This window comes from Musa acuminata, chromosome BXJ2-6, assembly GCF_036884655.1.
Source record: "Musa acuminata AAA Group cultivar baxijiao chromosome BXJ2-6, Cavendish_Baxijiao_AAA, whole genome shotgun sequence".
Lineage (NCBI taxonomy): Eukaryota > Viridiplantae > Streptophyta > Magnoliopsida > Zingiberales > Musaceae > Musa > Musa acuminata.
The window spans coordinates 38,132,089-38,157,619 of record NC_088343.1 but is presented as its reverse complement, the minus strand read 5'-3'; the positions used below and the strand labels follow the sequence as shown (position 1 = coordinate 38,157,619).

At 40.7% G+C, this 25,531-nt stretch overlaps 5 protein-coding genes across 7 annotated transcripts; 1 reads left to right on the top strand and 4 right to left on the bottom strand.

Moving 5' to 3' along the window:
* Window positions 1-1,522: 1,522 nt before the first annotated feature.
* On the bottom strand, window positions 1,523-4,055 carry LOC135615467 (probable protein ABIL5). Its single transcript, XM_065113999.1, has 8 exons — window positions 3,787-4,055; window positions 3,597-3,679; window positions 3,326-3,473; window positions 2,787-2,886; window positions 2,539-2,575; window positions 2,231-2,343; window positions 1,897-1,985; window positions 1,523-1,762 (listed from the first exon to the last, which is right to left on the bottom strand). The coding sequence occupies exons 1-8, from the start codon at window positions 3,910-3,912 to the stop codon at window positions 1,667-1,669; spliced, it is 792 nt and encodes a 263-aa protein (XP_064970071.1). The 5' UTR covers window positions 3,913-4,055; the 3' UTR covers window positions 1,523-1,666.
* A 1,201-nt stretch (window positions 4,056-5,256) lies between these two features.
* LOC135615466 (protein CURVATURE THYLAKOID 1C, chloroplastic-like) lies at window positions 5,257-8,419 on the top strand. The gene is made up of 7 exons (XM_065113998.1): window positions 5,257-5,394; window positions 5,559-5,678; window positions 5,929-6,020; window positions 6,812-6,898; window positions 7,026-7,088; window positions 7,175-7,212; window positions 8,197-8,419. Exons 2-7 carry the CDS (start codon window positions 5,579-5,581, stop codon window positions 8,249-8,251), a joined length of 435 nt encoding a protein of 144 aa, XP_064970070.1. The 5' UTR covers window positions 5,257-5,394; window positions 5,559-5,578; the 3' UTR covers window positions 8,252-8,419.
* A 48-nt stretch (window positions 8,420-8,467) lies between these two features.
* LOC103989167 (protein tesmin/TSO1-like CXC 5) lies at window positions 8,468-16,902 on the bottom strand. The gene is made up of 8 exons (XM_009407952.3): window positions 16,170-16,902; window positions 15,138-15,245; window positions 12,650-12,827; window positions 11,421-11,777; window positions 11,003-11,097; window positions 10,791-10,885; window positions 9,369-9,767; window positions 8,468-8,943 (listed from the first exon to the last, which is right to left on the bottom strand). The coding sequence occupies exons 1-8, from the start codon at window positions 16,412-16,414 to the stop codon at window positions 8,741-8,743; spliced, it is 1,680 nt and encodes a 559-aa protein (XP_009406227.2). The 5' UTR covers window positions 16,415-16,902; the 3' UTR covers window positions 8,468-8,740.
* Window positions 16,903-17,984: 1,082 nt separating this feature from the next.
* LOC135613641 (rac-like GTP-binding protein 2) lies at window positions 17,985-20,650 on the bottom strand. Its single transcript, XM_065110672.1, has 8 exons — window positions 20,273-20,650; window positions 19,947-20,034; window positions 19,747-19,856; window positions 19,328-19,391; window positions 19,185-19,249; window positions 19,019-19,084; window positions 18,791-18,897; window positions 17,985-18,225 (listed from the first exon to the last, which is right to left on the bottom strand). Exons 1-8 carry the CDS (start codon window positions 20,369-20,371, stop codon window positions 18,192-18,194), a joined length of 633 nt encoding a protein of 210 aa, XP_064966744.1. The 5' UTR covers window positions 20,372-20,650; the 3' UTR covers window positions 17,985-18,191.
* Window positions 20,651-21,524: 874 nt separating this feature from the next.
* Window positions 21,525-24,614, bottom strand: LOC103989164 (glutamate receptor 2.7). 3 transcript variants are annotated; one of them, XM_009407947.3, is made up of 6 exons: window positions 24,290-24,612; window positions 24,112-24,209; window positions 22,900-24,018; window positions 22,528-22,834; window positions 22,034-22,440; window positions 21,525-21,953 (listed from the first exon to the last, which is right to left on the bottom strand). In XM_009407947.3, the coding sequence occupies exons 1-6, from the start codon at window positions 24,543-24,545 to the stop codon at window positions 21,642-21,644; spliced, it is 2,499 nt and encodes an 832-aa protein (XP_009406222.2). In that variant the 5' UTR covers window positions 24,546-24,612; the 3' UTR covers window positions 21,525-21,641. The 3 variants fall into 3 exon arrangements, with proteins under 3 accessions (XP_009406222.2, XP_018683497.2, XP_009406221.2); XM_018827952.2 differs by having other exon boundaries at window positions 22,528-22,862; window positions 22,964-24,209; window positions 24,290-24,614; XM_009407946.3 differs by having other exon boundaries at window positions 22,900-24,209; window positions 24,290-24,609.
* Between the last annotated feature and the right edge of the window lie 917 nt (window positions 24,615-25,531).

Here is a 25,531-nt window from a genome sequence, read left to right as displayed (position 1 = left end):
GTCGGCGGGCGAGCTTGCGATGCGATCGGAAGAAACAATTGATGCGGGTTTCAAACATGGAGGCCTCGACGGCGATAAAAGGTTCTGCAGCCTTGAGATGTAGGCCTTCGGACCTTTATTGGATTGGTTCATTACAATATTTGGGCTCTTTCTGAAACCCATTGATGCCCCAATCGTTCCCTGTAATTGAGAAATCCGTCATCGTTTGTAGGCCGCTTTATCTCTCAACCTCCGGCGATGATAGAGCCGGAGAACATGAGCATTGCCAATGCGTGGAAGAACCTGTGGCGGAGCCTCGAGGTTGACGCTGGCGGTGTCACAATGGACGGCGAGCTGGGGCATGTTCTCAGGGCTGCGGACGGTGATCAAGGTCATACCTGGTTTCGCAGTGGAAGTTTGGACCTCGACACTTGCCAGGTAAACCTTCATCACTGCTCTTCTTTTGATGATTTCTTTCGTGCAATCTGACTTAGAATTTGCCTTCTTTTATTGTGAATTTGGTCACTGTTTCTTTGAGAGAATATCTCGTGGAAAGCTTTAGTTTGTTAAAAGGACAAAGAATGATCCATATGGCAGTGAAAGATAAGCGGAAACTGTTAGGAAGAAAACGGATACATTTTGATCTATCGAAAAAAAAAAGAGAAAAACGATTACTTTTTCCCCCAAATGTATGACTTGTATCTGTCTTCATGTGTCAGAAGAACTTTGAGGTATCAACTCAATTATGATCGAACGTTTCAGAATCACAACTACTGATAATTGCCACAACTACTAATAATTGCCAGTATATTGCTTGCATTATATCATTTGTTTTGAAGTGGGAAACTAGCTGGCTTTATTTGATAGCATATGAACTCGTTAGGCTCCGCAGCTGAGTGCCATCCTGGAAATAGACAGTTTGGTATCAGGATTAGGAGCATACCATGTTGGCTGAAGCCTCAAGGACCGGAGGAAGAATAATGGACACCTCACTCTTTACAGCAGTGATTGTTCAACAAATTAATCATAGAGTAATGCATTTGCTTTTGGGGGTTATGAGGAAATTTGAATCTGCATCTTCTGTCTATTTAGAGGTCAGTTGGATGTTGAGTGTGTTTCTCAGAGCTGACAAGGGTTCCAAGAGTTGCATATTGGTCCATTCTTGATTGTTGTTATTGGATATTGGTATTGGAGAAAAGATCGTAATTGACATTTGATTATTACTGCAAATAATCCTTTGTGATTGTGAGAATGAAAAGGAAAATGATACATCAGTTTCTTGGACTTGGCATTGCTACCTGGTCAAAATAGCCTGCTAATGAAGTTAAAAACAAAGTAGTGCTGAAGTATGACTTACCTATTATAGTAAGAACAATGGGCAAGTAAAAATTCTTCCAGAGCAAACAACTAGAAAGTGCAAATCATTTTGGACCAAATTAGGAAGGCTATATAAGAGGATTTTACTAACAAGAAATATAGACTGGTTTTTCTAAGGCTTTCTTTTGGCTGGAGTTTCTTGTTACTTGACAGAATCACAACCTGGATGCATTTAACATGCTGAACATTCACATGGTGTGTCACATTCATAAAAACATAGGAAGCAGATGGTTCTAACTAAGTGCAAAACTAGGCAGTCAGTGATTTGAGGTTTGGATAAAAGATCCAGTAAGTCTCCACAATGCACTTTTTATGTCTTTCTTTTACTGACTCTAAAAAATGACAAGATGTTGTTCACTTGCACGGGCTTCTTCTTTTGATAGACACCTCCCAGCATATATAAATCCTGCAGAGAATTCATAGTTCATTATGTAGTTAGATAGCTCTGCTAAAGTACTTCCAGTTATAGTTTATGAATCAAAAGAGTATTATCATTGAGATGAGAAGCCACTGAAATACTGAAAGTGGCTTCAGGAGTACCTCAGGCTTGAATTTAAGTGAAGGATTTCTTGGTCTCAAGAGTACAGATGGGCCTTTGACAACCGGAGTTGCCTTAGCAAGCTCTACTCCTGTTAGGAGTCAAATACAATAATGTCGCACACAGGGAGAAAATTATCTTCAGTGACCCAGAAAATTCTAGGTTAAGCAGGCACATTAGCAATCTGATGCTAAGCTAGAGACTAGATTTAATTCTGTGTATAGAAACAGAGGTTCGTCCAGGTGATTAAATTGCTTTCAACAAGTTAATCAAGCATTTCCTAAAGATTATAATGTGGAAGGTAGTATGCTTAGCATTTCAGTGGAAAATCCATACCCAAAATGGTTTGGTTGCTTGCTGGAAAGAAGTGGTCAGCAGCACAGGACTTCAGGGAATGAGCCATCTCAGCCATATGATCTTTCTTGGTAGGAGTCTCGGATCCACCAGGCCTGTATGTCTATCTTGAATTAGATTCTTTGCATGACAAATTCTGTTTGAAGTATATATACTATGCATTTCAATACTTATCAAATGAACTGTGAACCTAAACTTGAATTTCACAAAGAAAAAGAACATATGAAGATGGACATACTGAATCAAGAGCAAACCAGCTGGAGGAAAAAAAAAAGGAAAAGAAATCAAACCTGGAGAGATCACTCCACTTTTCAATATGCTGAGTCACTGTTTCAGTGGAAATCATCAATAGATTAAATAGCATGTGGTAAATCAAAGAACAAAAGTTGGTGATTTTATTAGTAAGGGTAAAGAAAACTTTTATTGAGCTAAAAAATGTTATGTATTATGATGTTATAACAACATTCATTTTTACCTTTCTGGTGGATAGGAAATCAATTGAATAATCTGCCTAAAGAGTAAGAACAAAAGACAGTACCTGCTGAAACATAATGCTCATGATGTTGAGGGAACTTCAGGCTCAGTTGCATGCTAGACAGCTCGAGACTTACAGCATATTGCTGACAAGTGAGAAGCCTCTGGTGCCATGTTGCCCATTAGATTGTGTTTTCTCAAAGACATAAGCATACAACAGACACTGAAATAGCAACGATAGAAAAAAAAAAAAAAGAAGCAAAAATTGCATGCTTAATAAAATTCCCACACCATTGTGATGTGTGGGCTCTCTGTTTTAGAGTGTGTTCTTAGCCAATCGATTCTTTACTGTGCTAACCTAATTGATGACCTTACAGATAGTACCTTACATGAAACAAGTACCAAGCAAAAATGAGAAAGATCGTCGCAACATCAATGGCTGCATCACTTGAGGTTAGTTCAACCGGGGAAAGTATGACTAACCCCGATTAGCTCCCACAGGCGCCATCAATGAATTGATAGATCAACTAGCACCTTTTAAGCTAGAGCACAGAGCAACTATGTAATGTTGTTTTGTTTGTTTTCAGAGGGGAACAAGCTGACCTGCTTCAAGCAATCAATCCTTTGCTCTGTCTGCACAACCGCAGTATTGGCAAGGAGACTCTGCTCGAGCTTGGAGGAAACATTTCCCAAATGGTCCACGACTGCTACAATTGCTTCACATATATAGCTCTTTGTTCCCTCCAAGATCCTACTCGTCACCGGAGAACATCATCTTAGTGTCATGGTCGTGCCATGGTACAATTCAACCTTTCCCGTATGGTCAAGAAGCTTTCTTTTTCGGAGACTTAAGGAAGAGAAGGAAACAACTCACATTTTCTTCTGCTCGGCCTTTGAAAATGCAGTCTCGCAGTAATCTGCAGCATGGTAGAGCTGAGAGCGGAGGTCCTTCAGTTCCTACGAGGAGTCAGCCATGCATAAAGAAACTCACCTTAGTTGCAACACCGTGACACAGAAGAAGATAAGAAAGCTTCACTTGGAACAAGGGAGCAAAGGTTCAAAACCAGTAGAGCATTGTGAAACCGATCTTCCTCGCCTTCATCCTCTCCGTATTGTTTGGATGGGGTTTTGGTCAATGGCACCGTGGAAATGGCTGCTGTTGAGTCCCTGGTGTCTTTGCCTTTTCCCATGACTCTGCAACAAGAAGAAAGCAAGAAGAGCGAGAAACCGAGCGCAAGGATGGAGTACTTGGGGGGGAGGAGATGATGCAGGAGGGGAAGAAGCTGACAACAAGTGTTCTGAGCCCCGTGATCACTTCCCTTCAAATCTATTTTCTGTGAAGCCAGAGGACAAACAAGCTTTTCTTGGGTTCGCAGAAACATGACACCGCGGCTCGCAAAGGATCACAAGGGTGCAGTAACAGCAACATATAATGGAAGTCGCATATCACACTTAGATTTATGTCCATTTCTTTTCCTTGGCTGTTCTTTACATTGCTATGCCAATTTCATATTTGGATCAGATTTAAAAGGGTTGATAATATGAGGTACTAAATTCTGGTGCTGACAGCCATTGCAAAGTCCTACTCACATGGCTTCCTGTAGGCAAAATCTCCTGATGATACTGCAGGCCTCAATTATATCCAAATGGCATCAGAGTGTCTTTTGGGTCCTCCACCAAGCCAGCCAGTCAAATTAGCATCTTCCTTAGCCATGTTCTGTCGCTCATGGGAATAATTTCTATTAGTATTTATATATTATATATTTACGAATTAATTATAAATTATCTTACATAATTAATTATTCTTAGTATCTTAATTTTTACACTTTCAAGAGTAAGGATCTCTATACTTAAAAAAATATTTTATTTTATTTTTTTTCACATTATTAATTTTGTAGACAAAAATATCGCATGCGCTCAATAATAAAGAGATAGAGTTTAGTACATGTTACAGTGGTAAATCCTATAGTAATTTTGTCAACAAAATCGATGTAAAGAGAACAAGAATAAATGTTTTATATTTATAAATATAGGAATCTCAATATAATTTTTATAAATATAGATATTAAAATACTAAAAATAATTAATTACGTGAGATAATTTATAATTAAATTTATACTTATTAAAAATTAACTTTTTAATAAAATATTCATCAACATGTATTCCCCCATAGTACTAATTTTGGTGCCCTATGTCAAATCCCAATATCCATTTTATTCCATAAAGAAAAACATTCAATTTAGAAGTAATTTATGTTTTTGGGGAGAAAAAAGATTATTTATCAGAAGTGTCATAAAAAAATCTTTGATAAAGAAAAAAAGAAAATTCCACTGCTTGTTAGGAAAAAAAATTATTTTTATTTTTTAATAAATAAGTTGATATTTTCTTAGCGAGATGAAATAGGGACTAACTCTTGTTCTTACTTCTGTTGTGTGCAAAAATGAGAGTAATTTTTGAGGCAAAAGGAGTTGATTTGACATATAAGATTAGGAGGTAAAATAATGGATAAAAGGAAAACGGAGAGGAATAAGAACTGTCCCTAAATGTTAATTACTCCGATGTGACGGCGCAATCTGCAATGTGTAGGATAAAAGGTCTGCTCGCCATAAAGGACCGCACGAAAAATTGTGGCCTGTGCTGCCCTCAGACCGCATCCCGATCTCCACGACAAGGTACGGATCGAGGCTGCCGCCTAGTCAAATCTTTGCCATCTCTAACTTCATTTTGGTTTCGTTTTCCCCCTTCTTCTTCTTCTTCTTCTTCTTCTTCTTCTTTAGATTTGTGGGTTACCCAACATGAATACCTGTGAGAAATGATCGATCCTTTCTTTTCTCAGATTCTCTCTGGTAGAAAGTAATGGCCTTTGCCTCTGCCGTCACGCCGCCATCTCTGTTTCTGGTTCCAAGCAAACCCATCGTCACGAACCCTAGAAAGTTTCCAGTGCCTGCTGTAACGGGTAATTCCACGCTTTATGGATTGGTTTCCTTTTGTGTAATTTTCTTTTGGTGCACAAAATGTGATCTTGTTCACTCGCTTGATGATGTGGTTTTGTTATATGAGCAAGTAACAACAATTTTTATTTTTTGTCATAATAATTTAATCTCCCTTTTTGGAGTAATCGTCAAATAAGTTCATTGAATCTGCATCTTCCAATTCTATGAACGAGGGAGATTCTACAAACTGATTTTGGATTATCTTCCAACTAGGCGGGCGAAGATGTCTGTCGGTTGTCGTGAAGGCCATTGGAGATAGCGATACTTCCTCTGATGCTAGCATTGTGAAAGATGTCCAGAATGCTGTGAGTTGTACTCATTTGAGTATCTCATTCGATGATTAATTTATAGCATGATTCTTCTTCAGCTTCTTGTTTCAGAGCAAGCACGTTAAACATAAATGAAGACCTAATATAATTAGGACTGGCTATAGGATCTTTGTGCAGGCCTTTCTTTTTTAATTTGAGTGTGTGCTTGTGTGAATTCAGCAGAGCCTAAATCAATAACCGAGCAGAAATGGGTGAAATTCTAATAATCTGGCTTGCGGGGTGGAGGATTAGAATTTGATTAAATCTCCACTCCATAAGGCAAAAATATAGCTCTCATTGCATTGGTCACATAATCAACAGCAGAAGAATTCTCAATATGTCAATCATCTTTCTCCAAGATATTCTTGAACATGATGGAGATGATGCATCAAGCAACCACCTGAAATAATTCGGGACAATCGTTTCCTCCATCGGCCAATTTTGGAGGAGTTTATACATATCCTGGACCTGCATTGTGACCGTCCTTTTTGATCATCAGACACTCGTGAATCGTTTTTATAAACAGTGATCGAGGCAAGGAAATAGTGCTATGCTGACTGTGAAAACCTTCATTGCGTGGAAACCAGCAAATGCTGGATGAGTGCATCAAGTTGACAGCCTCAATTTTTGTCTTTTTGATATACATTGTTGTTGCTTGTCATCTTTAGATCTAACCACAATTCTGTTGGTCCTTTACAAACTAGTTATTGGCTTGGTTAACTAATAAATGTTTGTATGAGAGTAGTGGATGCATTATAAACTGAACTTCTGTTGTTCTTTTGAATCAGTGGAGCAACTATGAAGATCGAATTGCCTTTGTTGGTCTAGGATTTGCAGCCATCGTTGCAGTTTGGGCCTCCGGTCATCTAATTGAGGTAATTGTTGTTATCTTTGTATTTGATAAGACAGTGTATGTTCTTGTCAGTGAAAGGCTTCCATTGGCTCCTATAATAGCTAGTATGGATGATGTTTGTTCTTTAAGTTGGACTGGTTGATTTGCAGGCTGTTGACAAGCTTCCTCTATTCCCAAGTGTTTTTGAATTCATTGGGATATTGTTTTCATGGGTGAGTTAATCAAAACTTATCCCTGCTGTAGAGTAGAAGATGAACATGGATTTCCTTTGCATTCTAACTCTTTTCTATGTTTACAGTGGTTTATATATCGCTACCTTTTATTTAAACCAGACAGGTGAGAAGCTTTCTGATCTGATATTATTGCTCGATATCCAATTCCCTAGTTATCTTTGTTGATATTCTGTCATAGAATGACTGTGTAAGTTTGTATACTTAGTCAATTGTTTCAGTATGCCACTGGTTGTAATGGAAATGACATATGACCTGTGACCTTTTCATTAGCAACATTAAAGAGAATTGCTTGAATATTTTTCCATGGTGAAATAATTTTCTAATTTTCATTAGGTTATTAAACGAAAACCAACTGAAAGCACAGATTCTCATGGAATTAGTAATCTTATTGATACCATTTTGAAGACTTAACTTTTATATAATATTAAGATTGCTCCTTTGCAACCATGGCGACCAAGGTGCTAGACATTGAAACAGACTCTCTATTTATTGAGGTAAGATAGTGTCTTAACTCTCACAGCCCGCCACATTTGTGGAAGGCATTGGATTCATCCTCGTCGCATTTCCTGTAAAGAAAGCAATTTGGAGATGAAACAGCTCTAATTCCTTCCATTACGCTCTTTTACAAGTTATTATGGTAGTGGTTTGCGGTGCATAGTAAGTGTAGGTGGAGAAGACTGGCACAAGAATTAGATAGGGAGTTCTCACAGAGAAACTGAAGAAAAGGAATTGGGTATCCGTTAGTGATTGCTATCACTGCGCTAGTCTCTGAAACCCTTGTTCGCAATTATCCTTATGAAATAACCATTAGAAAGTTTCCTTTTAGCTTAATCATACTGAAGTTGCTTGGTGGCTCAAATTCTTTAAACAAGTTGGCTAAGAGGCTTAGTGGTGGTTTAATTTGGATCATAACATTGATCCTTATTTGTCGTTTGTCCTCCACCGAACTTAAAGCAGCTCTAAGAGCTACTAGCCCTGTTTGGATAGAAATATCTCAAATTCTTCATCATTTATCAGGATGTCTTTTCTAATCTTTTTGATGATCTTTATTTTTATTTTTATGAGTTACATTGTTATCTTTTTTCAGGGAAGAACTGTCAAAAATTATCAAGAATGCAATATCAACTGTTCTTGGCAAGTGATGTGTCCTTTGAAGAACCAGCATCTTGGAAGGCCAGAACTGAACTTGTAACAAAGCTCGACGACTTTTGGGTACTTAAGTTCTTTGTCCGAATGTACTGATATGTAGGAAGTATGTGTGACATTGTAATCAATACAACTAGCCAAGTTATCATGTGTTGATTGACCAATTTTTGTTCTTCCCATCTTATACCTGGCATCAATAACTGTGACACACATTGCAGGAAAATTATGCTTGGATTTCTATGATATCAATCCCCTATCATATGAATTATTAAGTCTATGAGATCCAATGATTACAAAAGGAGAAGACATCCAGTGGCGGCAGCCACCCTACATCTGATGCTCTGTAGAAAGATGAATAAGCTATCTATAACTTGCACTAAAACGAGTACAAACTTTGGAAATGGGCTCAGTCGACTTGTAATAATAAGACTGAGCAAATCCATGCCTTGGAAATATTACAGAACAAACTAGTGTTGGTTGCTTGTTCATACCTCTGATTTCTCAGTCTTGGGCTTGATGTCACCATTCCCTATGTTTTGCTGTCCAACACGATAATACTTGCTAGAGTAAGCAGCGATCTGAGGAGTCTCCATAGCAACTGGCACTACTGTTGTAGCAACACCATTAATGGCTGATTCCAAATGACATGGTTTCTCATGCTCTGCAGACCTGGACGAGTATTTCTCTTCTGCAATAAGTCGGAGAAGAAAATATTAGTTACAGCACTTGTATTGCAACAAGAGGAAAACATCATCATCATCCAAGAGAATCTTTTGATCATCCAGAGAAAATGGTTTTACATATGACTTTATGTTTCAATTCAATTTAGGACTAAAAACCCTCAAAATTCATTATGTTGTAGCATGAAAACTCTAAAAAAATTCCTGGACATTCAAATCAGGTAACAAATCACATCTTTCCAATAACAACAGATCAGGTCAGGTTCGGAGTCCAGGCGAACCTCACCTAGATAAAAGACACTTGCTTCAGAGGCGAAGAGAAAATAGATAAAATCACAAAATGGTCCATGAATCATCCTGAGAAGAATACTCGGAAGCACATCAAATTTAATTAGAAATCTCTACTACCATTGCACATGGAAGAAGTATTTACCTTTCATTTGTCCATAGGTGACTAGCTTGAGGAGATAGTCTCTGAACTCCATTAATACACACCTCTCTTGCTCCACATAGACCTCTGTTATGCTCTGGTTGCTGAAAGATTTTGAAACTGTATCGGTAGCCTGAGATGGCATAAAAATTGTGTCTTGCTCATCACACAACAAAGCCAGTGTTCCAGGAGACGTTGGCCTTCCACCATTCTGTCCATCCCTACAATCAGATCCAGACTCTTCCGTGTTAGCTTTCTCCACAGGAATTTCACTTGTAAACTCATCCGCTGATGCTTTCTTCATATCCAGATCAGACCATGTCTGATCTTTGTCATCATTTGATTGTATGGGAGACCTTTCAGATTGGCCTTCCTTCTCTGTTAACTTCTGAGCTTTTCTATCTGGATAGTTTGAACTCAGAGATGATAAGAATACAAATAGAATAAAAAAATAATGGTTTAAGCAGTTCATGATGCATTACAAAGCAAAGGTGGCATTCAGTAAACAAAATTAACAACAATATTTAGAAAAAGAAATTTTTGATCAAGTCAAAATTTGTCAGTACCAAAATAGCCAAGGCCAAACCTTTCTATCAGAAGTCTTAAATTTTAATATTTGTGGAACTCCAAATAATTCATTCTTTACTAAAAGTCTTGCATGACATTGAAGGGAAAAAAACATGCACTTGTTTATTAAAAAAATGATTTTATATCTTCTGTTTTTGCCAACATTAAGATTCTTCGAACCCTCAGTTATAAAAGATTGAGTCCTGTACTCTGTTTCACCCAGACTAATTAAGCACTGCCCCTTGTGTTAAATTTGTGAGACCCAAAAGGATAAATTCACAGAATATTTGATCATTTGAATGTTCCCATTGACAATTTGAATCACAAATTAACTCTTCACTCTTCACCCTGTTATCACCCTTGTTCCTTCTTTTTCCTCCTCTTTTCAGCCTCTTTGTTTAGTCCCCATCTCTTCCTCCTCGCTTCCACGTATCCTGCTCTTTCTCTTCCTTTACCTATATTGCACTTCAACCACAGCAGAAGATTATCCAGCCCATTGATGAGAGGCATCCCCCTCTTGTTCAGCAATGGCTATTTCACAGTAGGTGCTTTTATGATTTTCTATTTCATTACTGAAAACACTGAGCGGAATATTAGGGATAGTTGGAAAGTTTTGTAAAGAATGAAAGAGAAACATGCTCCTCTTGATTGTTCATTTCATTCTTTTCATAATATGAGTTGCATGTCAATGTCTTGAGACGTGTAGGTAACATGATAGTTATGCAAGCTAACAAATGAGGGAGGTGTTTGTAGGTGTAGCTTGTTCCATCTGTGCTACAACATCCTCCAATTGAGTTTGGGATGCACTACTACATTATATGCATCAGTTATTGGAAACTGTTGTGTAGTATGTCATACCAGCAAATGTTTTGGCAACTTTCCCAGACACCACCACCAAAAGCTTGCACAGGTCCCTAATGTGCTCTGGTTGGACTATGTCTGCTAGAAGAGATCTTCAGACAATAAAAAAAAAGTAGCATGTTAAAAGCATAGAAAGCTACAATTTTAAAAGTTCCACATTCAAAACAAATCAAATAAAAGAATAAGAATATTGGAGGATAGATCTTTACCTGTAAGTGACTTTAGTAGATACCACTGGAGCAGTATTGATAGCACTGGCCGTGGGAACAGAAGCAGAAAAGGAAGAAGGTGCTGAAGTCTTTGCCTGAAAGTATAGGATGTCTCAGTAATGTCACTGATTAACAAGCCAAATGCAAGTCAAAAAGAGTGGTAGCAAATCATGGTTTCATCTTTTCTCGTTGACTATAATTAAAAGAAAATGCCAAATTAGAAGAGCCCTTGTGACAAAGCAAGTTAACACAGACCTCGCATGGGCAATCATTTAGAGTTCTCAAACTAACAATCTGATACAGCAGAATTATAAAGTGAATGGAAAATTCTTGTTAGACTGTTTTAAAACAGACCTTTCGAAGATACCAAGTATAAGTGCAGTTAATCTCTATAATATTGTGAATATCAGAAAATTACCTGTGGAAGTTGTGCAAGCCTTTTAATGGGTTGATCCTTTACTAATGCACCAAAGAGGAGCTCCTGGTTTTTCCTCTTCTTAGATGGTGAAGGTGACATAAATCCAGATGGACCAATAGCCCCATTGACAGTGGCACTGGCTGTCTGCTGCATGTAAAGAGTGCTTCCATGATCACCACGGAAGAGAGCTTTCCTCTCTTCGCTCCCTTCAAAGTTCTTACAGTCCATACATTTACAATTATCAGAGCAGAGAATGTTGGCTTGGAAGCACTCACAGTATTTCTTGAGGCACCCAGACTTCTTACAGTGGCATCCTTTGTTGTGCTTTCCCACCAAAGGAAGTTCCCCTGCCTCGTCCTAACACATACAAGCATATTGATATAAGTTTTTGGCAAATAATATTGTTAAAACACACCTTTAGTTTTTATTCTAACGGAAGCTAATGTGGGTCTTATGATAGGACATGATCTTTCCCAACAAGATGACAAAAAATTTGTGTGACCACTCAAATGCCTGTTTCTCTTGGATACCGAGAAACATATCTTCCTCTAAATTTCATCAATTCTTCATTTATCAAAACCTCCTCAAAAGCATATACATTATGTTCTTTTTCTGAGAGCAGTTAGGAGAAAGAAGAGTCTCATATCTAGATAACCTACAACCTTGTAAAATAAAAGTTAATACAATAACTCATGAAATGAGCATTAAAACAATCCTAAAATTTAACGGAGTGTCTAATAGATCCATAAAGCTCGTGAATGGCTCAAACCACAAGAAAGCTTTTTTAAGCACTTTAAGCTTACCCTGAACCTTTAAAAACTAAATTATGACTGAGATTCCAGACATGCATACATGGTGAAAGACGAGACATGGAAGTCACTAATCATTGATATGAAGGATTTGTACTAGTTAAACAGTCAGCAGGTGACAATTCAGCAATTATCATCAAGAGCAAAATAAGAAAGCTACACATGCAAACATGGGATGATTACAATATTATCGCTTTATTAGAAACCAGTGGTTCTACCCAGTCCTTCAAAGACTTTAAACTCACAAAGATCTGCTGCCACCACAGGTCAGAATTGCTACAAGGTTTCAGCACATGTTGAGCATCATGTAAGACATGATGACCAACTTAAGAAGGTGCCAGATATGCCGAATACTTGTGCACCTTGTGGAAAGAAAAACATTTAACCAAAATGTGTTCTTCTCGAAGATCAAGTACATACCCTACTAACCCGTGATGCATGTGGGCTACTGCCAATCTTAGGCCTAAAGGCATTAGGATTCCGCTCTAGAGTAGCTTCAACAGCCTCATGCCTAGAAGCTTCATTCTCAACATTGTTACAGCAGTTTGTACAGTTGCAGCCATCGCAATAAACTCCAGATGCAAAACACTCACAATACCTAAGCATGAAATAATGAAATAACAAAAGGACAATGAGCAAGTTTGGCAAAAAAAAAAAAAGAAAAAAAGAAATTGCAGCTGTGTGAACAAGCATTAAATTTATGAATCTGAGAGTGCTGCTGATAAGTTTATGTTGCTGATTAAGAAACATAAACTGCCGATAAGTTTATGAACAAGCATTAAAAGAAATTATCGATAAGTTTATGAACAAGAATTAAATTTATGAATCTGAGTGTTAGACAATTAAGAAACAATATATATATAAAATTTATGTTACCGATAAGAGGGTGTTGAGATGGATGTATGGAGTTACTAGAAAAACATAAGAAAAGAAATACTGTTAATTGTGAACCACTAGATATCGCTTCGATAGAAGATAAGATCAGAGAAAATCATTTAAGATGATATGGATATGTGCTTAGGAGATCTCTGACTATGATAGTCAAAGAGATAAAATGATTAATATTAATGATACGAGAAGAGGTAAAGAAAGACCTAAAAAGACTTTAATGGAAACTATAAATAAAAGTTGAAGTACTCTAAACGTAACTAAACATATGACTTTTTACATATCTCAATGACGACAAAAGATATATGTAACTAACCCCAAATAGTTGAGACTCATGGATTTTTTTGTTGTTGTTGTATTAAATTCGTGAAGCCAAGTTCAATGTAAATAAAGACAGCATCAGCATGAAACTTTCTACATAAAATTGGCTGCACATACCTGCGCTGGAACTTTCATATGAGCAGTAAAGTGCTCCAGAAGACTAATAGAAACAAGTTGAGATTCAAATTTAACATGAAATTTTCTTCCAACTAATATTTTTGCATTCCTTCTCCAAAGACTTAAGATGACCAGTAAAATTGAAGCTTTAGCAGAGTCAAGCAACCTAATATTTTGATTGCATATTTGAGATACAATTAACTGCAAGTCTCTAGGCATAACACTTTCCATATTCAACATGCACGACAAAATTTATTTCAGAAAGCAAGAAATAACCAACATTTCTTCTACTGGTATAAAGCCAAGGAAATAACCAACCTTTCTTCTACTAATATACAGCCCTGTCTAGCAGTTATCACCTAAAGTTTGTCTAGCTTTCTCATTCATCATTGACTAATTATGTGGGCTATTAGTGATTGGATGGATCTTAATTTAAAAATCATAATAAGGATAATGAATTTAATGGATACATTCAATTAAACATTACCACATTTCTTCCAGAAAACTATTCATAAATCACCATAGCTTGATCTTGAAAACAAGTTATTTCCAAAACAAAGAATTTTATACTTGACCAACCATACAAACTCAAACTCATTGCATTAGTCTTATCAGAGTTGTTAAACAACCACATTATACACTTAATTTATCAGAAATCTGTTTTGCATTAATGAACTTGAATAAGTTTCGATGTGAATTTCTCAATAGTAGTTACACAAGAAAGACACTGTACTTGATTCACCAAGGCTCATATGAGTGGACTTTAATTTTCTGCAACTGCAACTAGCTAAATTAGGGGTGGGGGTGAGACAAGGAATATGTGTTAAACAGGCTGGTAGTTTTGATGAACTATATACACGATCACCATACATAGACTGCTATTGGGGTCTCATGAATTTGAGCAACAAAAAATATTTTGTTAATTCCTACTGCACTTAAAGAATCATGTACAGAACTCCAAGGTGATTTTCAGAGGTCCTCACTTTCATATAGGTTGCTGTTTAGGTATGTCAAAAAAAAAAAGGAAAAAACCATTGACAGATGAAGTTATTATCATGGACCATGGTATTTCATAGCTCGCTTAAGTTGACAATTTACTAGAAAATGGACAAACTTTAAGCTAGGTGCATAAGTTTCTGTCCCAACTTGAGCAAGCACTTGAAACTTTGGTGTAGACACTGCCTGAGGTTCTTTATCTCATCTCTAGAAATATCTTTCTTTGGGTAGCAAGTTCTAAGATGCCTTATTAAACAACTATTTTAATGATTGTCCTGCAGGACAAGGATTAAAGGACCATACTGGAGAAAAAATCGCTAGCTCCTGATAAAATTACCAGATTCCATAACTTTTGGAGTCCAATCCTGCCAAAAAGCACTATTTTATGGCATTTGATATCGATCATCTGTGTATGCCTAGGACTCTAGATGATCTTGAAGAACTAATTATGCTCAACGAGTATTAGAACACATGAATACCAGATATTTAATGTGAATAAATCATACAATTATTAACAGCATAGTGCACAAATGCCATTAACAAGTAAGTTGACAAAGCATTTGTAACAAAAGATAATTCAACCTACAGCTTCAAGCATTTTGAGTGTTTGCAGTTGCAATTCTTCTTTCTTGTTGGTGTACCATCTTTTGCATCAGACAACAATCGTGGCCGTGACTTGGGAGACTCTGGCTTGCTGAAGAGGTTAACTATAAGACTGTGTGCTGATTCTTTGCAATCAATAAAAATAATACATACAGACAGACATCAGGAAAATGTAAAAACTTCTGTAAGAAATCATTAAAATGATAATAGGTAAGTATACCAAGAAATTCATCACTGAAAAACTGGATACAATTAAGTAACTAATAGATTCTGGGCATGTTCAGTACCAAAATATATCAGAAATACTTCGAAGCTTGACAAGACCTTATTATTACGAAGAAATGGGTTGAAGAAGTCACAGCATACATGTAAACCACAAACAATTGACTGACAACAAGCAGAAGACGGAGGAGAGAGAGAATTTATTCAACTCAAGCAATTTAAACACTAACCATATGAAGTAAAAGTACAGGTTCCCTGTTTTTGTTAAAGGGGTTTTGGGACTGAGTACTTGTTAAGGTGATGCACAAGTAATTGACCCACGTTTCTCTGGGGCGTTTTGTCCCCTCCATTATTCCCAAAGGAAAGTAGGATTCTTATTACAAAACTGTTGTCTACTACGGAAAACAATCCACTATAATGGCAACCATATGAAGCAAGACTATAACTGTTAAAGACTCCTGATTCTGAATTATATATATATATATATATATATATATATATATATAAACTAGATCTTATTATTAATAATCCATCATTTTTTACCATGTCAAGATTTAAATTCGTAATCTAAAGTTGAGGAACCCTAAAGACCAAATTAAGGGGCAAAAAATGGAAAGGAAAGAACTTTCCGAGACCATGTCTTCAAGTTATATATACAATTAAAAAAGGAGAGTCTTGAAATAAGAGCACAGAAGGAACCAATTCACGCAAAGAGGGGAAACTCTCATGCTTATAAACCTAGACAGTAGGAACATGCTCGAAATTCGAAATTTATATAAAACCCATTACTCACCCAGCGGTAATTGAAGGAATTGAGGAGAGCGACAGGGACACAGAAGCAGCAGTGGCCCGCGGCGGCGGCTGCAGCTGCTGAGGCGAATCAAGGGCTATTGATAATGCGTTGGAAGGGGATACACCACCATACGCCACGGCCGTGAAATCCAGATGGCGAACAAGCTTTCTTGGAGGCAAATCGGACGACGCCGATGAAACAGGTTGAACACTTTGCTCCATGGAAGCCCATAAACGCTGATCCATGGATCAATTGAAAAAAGACGGCCAAAGACTTTCCTCAGAATTCTACTCCTTTTATAACAAGTAATAAATTCTATGGATTCCGAACAACTGGGGATCCCTTAGATCGAGCTACCGAAAGCTTGGAGATCGTCGGGGGAGCTGGGAACAAAATAAAGGCCCGCGGCAAGAAGACTGCCAAAAATTCCTACCGAATTATACTCATTTTGGACGAAGCCGAATCTCCATAGATTCCGAACAACCGGAGACCCCTTCGATCGAGCGTTAAGAGAGCTCGGAGATCGCCGGTGAAGCTGGAAATAGAATAAAGGCCGAGGTAGTTGGGGGGATCTTCAGTGTCAGAGATGGAATCAAGCAGGCGGAGATCCCCCGCGAAGACCGGCTGCGGGCGGTGGCGGAGGGGAAGAAGGGTGGGATTCTTGTTGGGGTGCGGCGAAATCTTTCGAGCACGCGACGGGCAACGGAGGACGAAGCGAACGAAACTGGGTGTCTATCTCACTCCCCCTCTCTGCTTTTGAAATCGAATTCTAATATTTGACGGACGGATTTGGGTCTCAAGAGAGATCGGACGGATGAGTCCTCTTAGAGAGATCAAGTGGTCCAAATTCATAGGGTTCGAGATGTCACCCTCTTTACCGTCGGATTCAATAAGGGAAAGAGGCTTCTTTTCCTATTGGAAATAATTATTTTGTTTATCGAATAATTGATGTGCCTTTCACTCACGCATGTCGTTCAACCAATACTGACTTACAGCCTTGTATCGATTAAATGATTGTTTAGATAAGACAATTTTTTTTTATAATTATAATTAAAATATAATTGTGATCGTCGATTTTTACATGAGACAGATATTAATTTTTGGGCAAACCGTCCGCATAATATCGTATTGACACCAACCCGAACGTCGCAAAAATTACCATTCTCTCACATCGCAGGACCGTCGCCGGTGGAGCCCACGGATTCGGCCAACCGCGGGCCATGCTCCAATTTGGCGTCGGCCAGCAAGATGAGATTCCACATGGCCGCCAGAATAAGACGCGAGATGACCACATTGTCTTCTATCTAATGCGAGCGATGTCTTCTTATCTTCATCCGTTGGTGTCTCTGGGTCACCATGTAAACCAAAAGTGGGCCCCGCTGCTGTCTGCCAATACAACAGATGCGTGTCAAGATGCAGATATGTGGGCTTAGAATATCTAACTTAACTTTTGTGAAATTTAATTGCGATATCATTATAAGAATAACGATCTTCTCAAATATATATATCATTTAAAATTAATTAATTAATTAATTAATTAAACAAATACTAAGATGATTGCCAACGTATACTAATTTGATCATCTGAGATATTTGTTTAGACAAATCCCGAACCAGTTTAATGAGAGATACTTTATCATCTGGGAAATGCATCACATATGATCAGGAGGATGTGTATAGAAACCATATTTGTTTAAGAAGTGTGAAGATCAGCATGCAGAGAAGTAGCTAGAAATAGTGTTTGGTTCAACTTCACATACATCACAGGATGATTGAAGGACATCTGCAATTCTTGTAATACAACAACACATTCAACTTCACATACATCAATATCAGATACTACATTAATTACTAAAATTGCACAATTAAGTGTACATTAATTACTTCTTACAGAAACCAGAAAGGAACTGATTCCTTCGAAAACGATGGGAAACACAGGGAATGAGACCCGGTAGTCACAGGTTCCTGCTAACTTGTATGCTACTACAGCCATCAGCGTACCAAGATGAGTTTCTTCTCTGTTTTAGGCATCACAAGTGCCTCCGCACATGAAGTTCCTGCAAAAATCGTCCGAGTGTTTCAGCACAAGGTTGGCAAGAGAAAATTACAATATGAAGTGTGACATCTCTCTCTAAGTGATCGAGAGTGCGGTCAGTAAGATTGAATTTCGCTTTGCGTTCTAACGAGCTAACACGATAAATGCTACTACTGCCATAGGCATACCACGATGAGTTCATCTGTTTTAGGCATCGCAAGTGCCTCTACACATCAAGTTCCTGTGAAAAATAGTTTGCAATTGAAGGTGTTTCAGCACAAGGATGGCAAGAGAAAACTACAATATGAAGTGTAGCATCTCAGTCTGAGTGATGAAGAGTGTGGCCAGTCAGATTGAAAGTTGTTTTGCGTTCTAACGAGCTAATGTAATATATGAATTTAAATCAACATCACAAAGACAAAGCAAACAAGCCTATATCCGAAGTTGAGTACAAAAACAAAATAAGCATGCAGACACTAATTTGCATCATAACACGACAATTAATATGTTATGTAGTCAGCTACTTATGCTGACAAGTTGTTTTGCGTTCTAACTACAATTAATATGTTATGTAGTCAGCTACTTACGCCATTAGACAACCAGAGCTTCTTTTACTTTTCTTCTTGGGTACCTCCTTCCTTCGTGGAGGTTGAAGAACTACCTTGATTGCAATATCAAAGACAGCCTTGACGTTCTAGCCATTCCAAGGCAAAGAATACAACACACACAATTATTAGTAATTCACCATTGTTTATGAAGCACTGAATCATTTGATAGGTAATTCTAAGTCGGTCTAATTGTTTCTGTATGCACACCTGTTGTGTCTTGGAGCTACACTCGATGTATGCTGCAGCACCAATTTGTTTCCTGAGCTCTTCTCCCTAGAAAGGAATAGATTGTACTTCTGAATTCTCGAAACCAGCTACGAAATTTCAGTGCAAGAGAAATGATCCAAAAATTATTGGTGCAGAAGCTACTTACTTGAGCTGGAGTTATTGTAGTTGCACCTGGATGATCAGCAAGATATCCTTTGTCTTCGCGAAGATCTGTAATTTGTCAGTAACAAGGTGAGATTATGTACATTAATCGATCTACTCATTATGGAACTCAAGATGACCACACACCTAGTTTTGTTCCAACCAGAACAATAGGAACATTTGGTGCAAAGCGTCGAAGCTCAGGCATCCACTGAAGTAGAACATGGAAAGAACAGGGTGAGAGGAGGAATCAAATCCCCGAAACCAATGAATTCATCAGGATAATTCAATCCAGAGATCAATAATTAAAATACGCTTATAGTTGTGCTGTTGTTTAGTGAAAACATAATGAGAACAGATACATAGTACTACTGCTTCCTAATATCTTGTAAACTTACAAGAAGGGCAACAACAATCTGACCAGATTTATGCTTAGATCTGAAATTATCTCAACATAATTTGGATAGAAACAAGTAAAAGTTATTTCCAGTTCCAAATTTCTAAGAGCAATCAATGTCTGAAACATTAATGTAGATGAAACAACAAAATTGGCCCTCGATTAACACCTTCTTGAGAACGTTCTCGTAGCTTGCCCTGCTGATTAGCGAGAAAGCCAGAACAAATATATCTGCCCCTCTATAGCTCAGCGGCCTCAACCTGCTGTAGTCTTCTTGTCCTACAATGGGAGATCAAACGATGTTAAATCAGCAAATCTAGATGCAGAGCTAAGTAAGGGGAAAGATGTCGAAGAGATACATATACATACCTGCAGTATCCCACAATCCTAAGTTGACGATGCTGCCATCAACAGAGACATTAGCGCTGAAGTTATCGAACACAGTCGGGATGTAGTCCTGCTCAAAACCAGAACACACCGAGTTGGGTTTTATGACCAACGCCAGATTACAAAATGTATGAAAAAGAAAGTGCAAATTATCAGAATGCTTTTGCAGAAACCACGTTATCTGACGAGAAACTAAATAAGAGAAGAACAAGAACCAAAGATGGACCAGAATTGAGAGGAATGCAGAGAGACCAGACACAGAATTGTGCCAAGCTTAAGAGGAACGGGAAAGGGGCATCAGCACATACAGTGGGGAACTTGTTGCTGGTGTAACATATGAGCATGCAGGTCTTCCCCACAGCCCCGTCTCCAACAGTCACACACTTGATGAACTTGGTGGCGCTCATCCTCGCTCCTCTGGTCTCGAGCTACCTGGCGGTGGAGAGCAAGGAAGACGAACCGCGCTATAAACAAACCAAAAGGGCGAGGACGGAGTTGCTTCGATTTGAAGTCAGAAGGAGCAGCTTTGGGCGAGAAGAGAAGAAGCGCGCTAATCACGATCTTGGGTTCTCCTTGGTGGACGGCAGAACAAGGAGAGTGGAGTTTTAGGTAAGAGCAGAAGATGAAGTATAGCTCTCGGAGTTCATATAAGTTTAACTTAAACATGCAAAAAGGAGAACTGACACGTAAATCCGGCGAATCCAACGCTCGAATCCTCCATGGCCTAAAAAGAATCACTTACGACCAAGAAAACGGAGCTTGACATGAAAAAGAAAGTGAAAGAAGACCCGTTGGATACCAGCTCGACGTGTAGAGACGATAGTGGCTCCGCATGGGGCCCCGCGGGAGGTGGCTGTCACGCGCTGGAAAAGGAGAGAGCAAAAGTGGCTCGTGGTTTGAAGCTTGGACTCGGTCGCTTGTTTTGCGGGTCGGAGCATTCAATTTTCAAACCTGGAATCGGGTGGTTGACCCTTTGATTTTGAATTGGGGGAGGAAGAGGGGATCGGATCCGACCGTTTGGGCCGAGGGATCCGTTGCGGTCGTTGCTGCTGCCGTGTCTCCTTTCGCTGACATAGAAGACCACCACCTGCTGCCTTAAGATACGGTGTTATCCCATCGGAAGTCGTGTCCGCCAAGTTCGCTGTGGTGCTTCAGCCAAATCCATTGTGGCACAGCCCCAGAATGCCCCTCGGTGACCGTCTCAATCAGTAAACATGTCGCTGTTAGCTTATCAATGTTGCAGTAATATAATTAATATATGGTATAATCACATATATATATATATATATAGGTTTGATTTCTTTTATGTACCATGAAATTTATTTGATTTTTTTGGTTTATTATTTGATTATTGATCTCTGATATATGTCTTTTATTTGGAGCTTTTCTGTGATCCTATGTTGAAACTATGACACAAAAGCTCAATCGAAGATGTTCTTAAATCGAGATTCGCATTGGATCCTCGTGCTTTACTTTTGAGTTATTACAAAGACAGTCATGTATATATATATATATATAAGATTTATTTACTGACATGGCTTTCAAATAGCAAGAGTAAGCTGAAGCATAAGAACTAACGATCTTTATTTTGGTGCCTCGAAGTAAAAGTGAACGAAGCTCTGAGACATCATCACTACGAAGAGCAAAGACCAACACGATTGGTCTCGCATCCCTGATTCAGGGATGTGCTTGATTTGGATTCTGCGGGCCATGGAGAATGTTCCTGATCAATGGTCCTCTTATAGTACTCTTGCGAGAGTGGAGGAACAAGAAGATCAGCGCCGCAAGCGTCGAGACGACGCCTGTGATGAGGAAAAGGCCTGAGAACTGGTACAAGTTGAGGCTCGCGGAGGTGACGGCGTTGTTCTGGCTCGGACAGATCGTGTCTCTGAACCATTTGTTTTGGATGGCCACCATCTTGTCCCCCTCCGTCACGTTCAGCACCGCCCTCGAGACGTCCGGCACCAGCGGCGAGCCCTTTTGGAAGACCTACACAGCGGAGGTGAATGAATCCTCGACGTGTTGTGTTTCGTTCTTTCTTACGTGACATGTAAGGCTGAGAAGCTTACGAAGCCGAATCCGTCGGTCTTGTAGGTCCAGCTGAGCATGGTGAAGCCGTTGCAGTGCTCCGAGAGGAAGAGCTTGAGGTACGGTATCTCGTCGAAAATGGCGTCCACCCCTCCCTTGGCACCCCCTTGTAGTAGAGCTTCGGCGTACTGATCGGATGTGCTGAAGTGCCTGAGCTTGGAGCTTTTGAATCCCATCCTCTTCAGTATCTCCGCCGCAAAAGATCCATCTTGGTAGCCAATGTACGCCCCGGTGCTCAGTAGCTGTTTCAGATCGGCCGCAGTGGGCTGCAACTGCTGCACCGTCAGCCTCGATGTCAGGCTCGCCGTGTAGCTCGATGTCAGTATCAGCACCACAAACATCCAAACCACCATCGCAATCCTCGAAAAGTTGCTCCTCAACGACTCCGCTGAAACCAAAATCCCGAGTCAGACAACTCGAAACACTATGGTTAGAACGGGAGCTAATTCGGGAAGATGTTGTGAGCGGCGCGTACTTTGGCTGAAGACGAGAACAGAGAACACGAAGTAGAAGACTTTGCCAAGTCGCTCCGACGGCTGCCTGCCGAATTCCGCGTTCGAGTGTTCGATCACCAGCACCGTGAACCCCATGAACACAAAGAAGGCAAAGCTCACGAGCCAGAGGTTGGGTGTCAGCGGCTTCAGGAAGACCCACATCTTTCTCGGGTCCTCCTTCACCGGGACGACCATCGACACCCCCGACTCGGTGTACGGCATCGTGAAGTCCACGTAGAGCGTCCGCTCGGCGGTGATCGTCGTGTCGCCGACCACAGCGTCGAAGTTCTGTACCATCATCCAGCCGGTCAAGTATCTGAAAGTGATTTGAATCATGAGACGTAGTTACCGACCTTTAGATATACTTGGTAAATCAAATGGTCGTAGGAATTGGCGGAAGGGCGGAAGGGGAAGAACTCATAGGTGACTGCATATGGCAGGGCTTCCATGACCGCCTTAAAGATGTCGATGCAGTAGCCGGTGACGACCGTTCGGTTGGTTGACGGCTCCCACCCGACGTTGACGAACTGGTTGAACCCCTTCTTCACCGGTACGCCAATCCGGAGTTTCTTTCCACCGGTTGGTATTTCCCATCCTTTGGGCACGGCGGCGGAAATTCCCGGCCATATAATGGAATTTAGGCCGGCACCGACGGCGGTGTCGAGTTGCTTCGAGATCCCGAGCTTTGGTGTCCAGAACTCGATCACCCTCGCAGAATTTCCGATAACATTGACGATCTCGTACGCGGACGACTGGAGTTGACCGCCCAGAAGCCGGAAGTCGCCGGCCAAACCTTTGAACCGTGTATTCAGGATGGCTTTGAGCAGCGCCGGCCCTGATTCGGACGAACCGATCACGTCCAAATCGGTGGAGTGATCCCCGGACTGGGGTCTGCGAAAGCTCGATCTTTTGGGGCCCAAGTTTTCGACGGCCATGGTGGTCGCCCATGTCGTGTCGTAGGCCCACAGCTGGAACACCGAGGGGTCAGCCGCTTTGATGGTCGGGTTCTCCTGGCGGAACCTGGATCTGAACCTAGCTGTGAAGTTGACGACGTCCTCCGATCTCTCGACTAAGGGACGGACGGCGATCACACCCTGCATCGCTTCGGTGATCCTCAGGATATGGTCAAGTTCTTCGAGGACGTCGGTGATCCCATCGGTGGTGATCCACACGAAGCCGCCGCTCATCATGCCCAGGTTCTTGGCCCTCTGGAAGAAGCGTGCTCCGAGGGCGGGAAGCATGTGCACGATGAACACCCGGGTCTGCATCGTCATCAGCTTGTACAGCTCCTTGTCCACCTCTTCTTCAGCAGCGGCGGAGGGGATGACGCTGCGGTAGGGCACGCCGGAATCGACGGCTTGGAGGGCGTCGACGAGGAAGGGGATGACTCCCGCGCCGTACTCGGAGTCCTCGTACACGGGGACCACCTCGCGCCAGCCGAAGTATCGGACGATGGCGGCAATGGCGCCGACCTGGGAGGAGTCATTAAGGGTGGTGCGGACGAAGAAGGGGGCACGAGCGGGGGAGAGGGAAGGGCTCGTGGCGGAGAAGGAGAGGACAGGGACCTGGCTCTGGTTTCCCAAGTTGATGACGAAGCTGGCCTCGGTGGACGTCTCGGGGCCGATGATTGCCTGCACCTGGAAGTTCTTGAGTAGGTCCACAGCTGCATGCAAGGAAAACGATGACCAGCGTAGTGAGTAATTGGCTGCAACTTCAAGCCATGCAGTAAGGATAATGGACTACCTGCAGCTGCTGCACCGACGACGTCGTTCTTCGAGTTCCTGAGATGCAGGACAACTCTCGTGGTGCAGTTGCCATGAGTGGCGTAGAAATCATCGACCGCCATGGAAATGCTGGTCCAGCTCTTCTTCCCGGCCGAGGATGAGACGTCCAGGATCACGCCCACGTTAACCGGCACCGCCGCATCGTGAGCCGAAACCATCGCCTTTTGGAGGGCGCCAAAGAAGCAAGCAAAGAGAAGATGAATTGCCCACCCCATCGAGACCCCACCGTCAGCTCTCCTCTCCGACAAGAGTCTCCAACCAACGCTGACTTATAAAGACTCGAGGGACGCATACGGTCAAAATCAGATCTCCCAACAGTGCTGGAGCCGCGCAGTGCTTGAATGAGTGTGCATTTATATGATCAATGGCGCTGATCTTGCGAGAGATGCACTCACGAGTGCAGCACAGCTGATTCCATCTGCACATGCTTCCCACGGTATATATTCAGTAGTTGTCAGGTGGGTTTCACGTCAGTTTGAATGGGATAAACAAGTCAAAATCGGTGTCTCCTGTAAGATAATTGTAGATATTAGCTGTACCTCACCGCATACCGTCCACAAGACATATTAAAAGACCAAAGTTACGATATCGAGGCATCTCATACTTCGAAATTTTACATGACAATGTTCAACAGGTGACAATTGGTGGAGGCAACGTATGGTTGACTTACCGTCAACGTTATCGGCTGGTGAGGCAGCAACTTGGGACCGACGTCATTCGCGGGACGTCACTATTCTCTTTATATGGATGTAGTTGAATCTACGGAACAGCCGAGGCTTGACGAGTTATACGACTGGAAACTTTGGTCAAAAGTAATGGTGCTCTTTCATGTCAATTGTTATCATTCTTCTCTAAACAATAACATTATGTTATTCATGTTCACTGAGTTTTATACTTCTGATCGTGATTGAGGAGTCAACATGACTTAATCCACGAGTCAATGTCTAGAGTTCCCAGCATTCAAGGATGCGTCTCTCGATCGATTGGAAGAAGCACTGAGGTCGAGCTGGATCATGAGTCGGGATTGATGAGGGTAATAATGGCGACATGACGCGTCACGACGTCAGCCATGCCTGGACGACACTCTGCCCAAAGAGGGCAATAATGCCGACGCGATGTGTGCTGACGTCATCCGCTCTCAGACAACGACTTCATCGTTGGGTCACGCTTGGCCGAGGCAGAGGAGAACGACGACCGAGGC

Excerpts from the sequence above, each read along its gene's own strand:
- LOC135615467 (XM_065113999.1), bottom strand. The coding sequence starts at position 3,912 with ATGGGAAAAGGCAAAGACACCAGGGACTCAACAGCAGCCATTTCCACG. Across the intron at positions 2,576-2,786 it reads TGAGCATTATGTTTCAGCAG|TGACTCAGCATATTGAAAAG; the intron begins GTACTGTCTTTT and ends CCACTGAAACAG. Across the intron at positions 1,986-2,230 it reads AAGCAACCAAACCATTTTGG|GAGTAGAGCTTGCTAAGGCA; the intron begins GTATGGATTTTC and ends GACTCCTAACAG.
- LOC135615466 (XM_065113998.1), top strand. The coding sequence starts at position 5,579 with ATGGCCTTTGCCTCTGCCGTCACGCCGCCATCTCTGTTTCTGGTTCCA. Across the intron at positions 5,679-5,928 it reads TCCAGTGCCTGCTGTAACGG|GCGGGCGAAGATGTCTGTCG; the intron begins GTAATTCCACGC and ends TCTTCCAACTAG. Across the intron at positions 6,899-7,025 it reads CCTCCGGTCATCTAATTGAG|GCTGTTGACAAGCTTCCTCT; the intron begins GTAATTGTTGTT and ends GTTGATTTGCAG.
- LOC103989167 (XM_009407952.3), bottom strand. The coding sequence starts at position 16,414 with ATGGATCAGCGTTTATGGGCTTCCATGGAGCAAAGTGTTCAACCTGTT. Across the intron at positions 15,246-16,169 it reads ATTCCTTCAATTACCGCTGG|CAAGCCAGAGTCTCCCAAGT; the intron begins GTGAGTAATGGG and ends TAACCTCTTCAG. Across the intron at positions 8,944-9,368 it reads CACCTATGGACAAATGAAAG|AAGAGAAATACTCGTCCAGG; the intron begins GTAAATACTTCT and ends GACTTATTGCAG.
- LOC135613641 (XM_065110672.1), bottom strand. The coding sequence starts at position 20,371 with ATGAGCGCCACCAAGTTCATCAAGTGTGTGACTGTTGGAGACGGGGCT. Across the intron at positions 19,250-19,327 it reads TCTGGTTGGAACAAAACTAG|ATCTTCGCGAAGACAAAGGA; the intron begins GTGTGTGGTCAT and ends GACAAATTACAG. Across the intron at positions 19,085-19,184 it reads CTACAATAACTCCAGCTCAA|GGAGAAGAGCTCAGGAAACA; the intron begins GTAAGTAGCTTC and ends ATTCCTTTCTAG.
- LOC103989164 (XM_009407946.3), bottom strand. The coding sequence starts at position 24,545 with ATGGGGTGGGCAATTCATCTTCTCTTTGCTTGCTTCTTTGGCGCCCTC. Across the intron at positions 24,210-24,289 it reads CGTCGGTGCAGCAGCTGCAG|CTGTGGACCTACTCAAGAAC; the intron begins GTAGTCCATTAT and ends CCTTGCATGCAG. Across the intron at positions 22,835-22,899 it reads TTTACCAAGTATATCTAAAG|AACTTCGACGCTGTGGTCGG; the intron begins GTCGGTAACTAC and ends ATGATGGTACAG.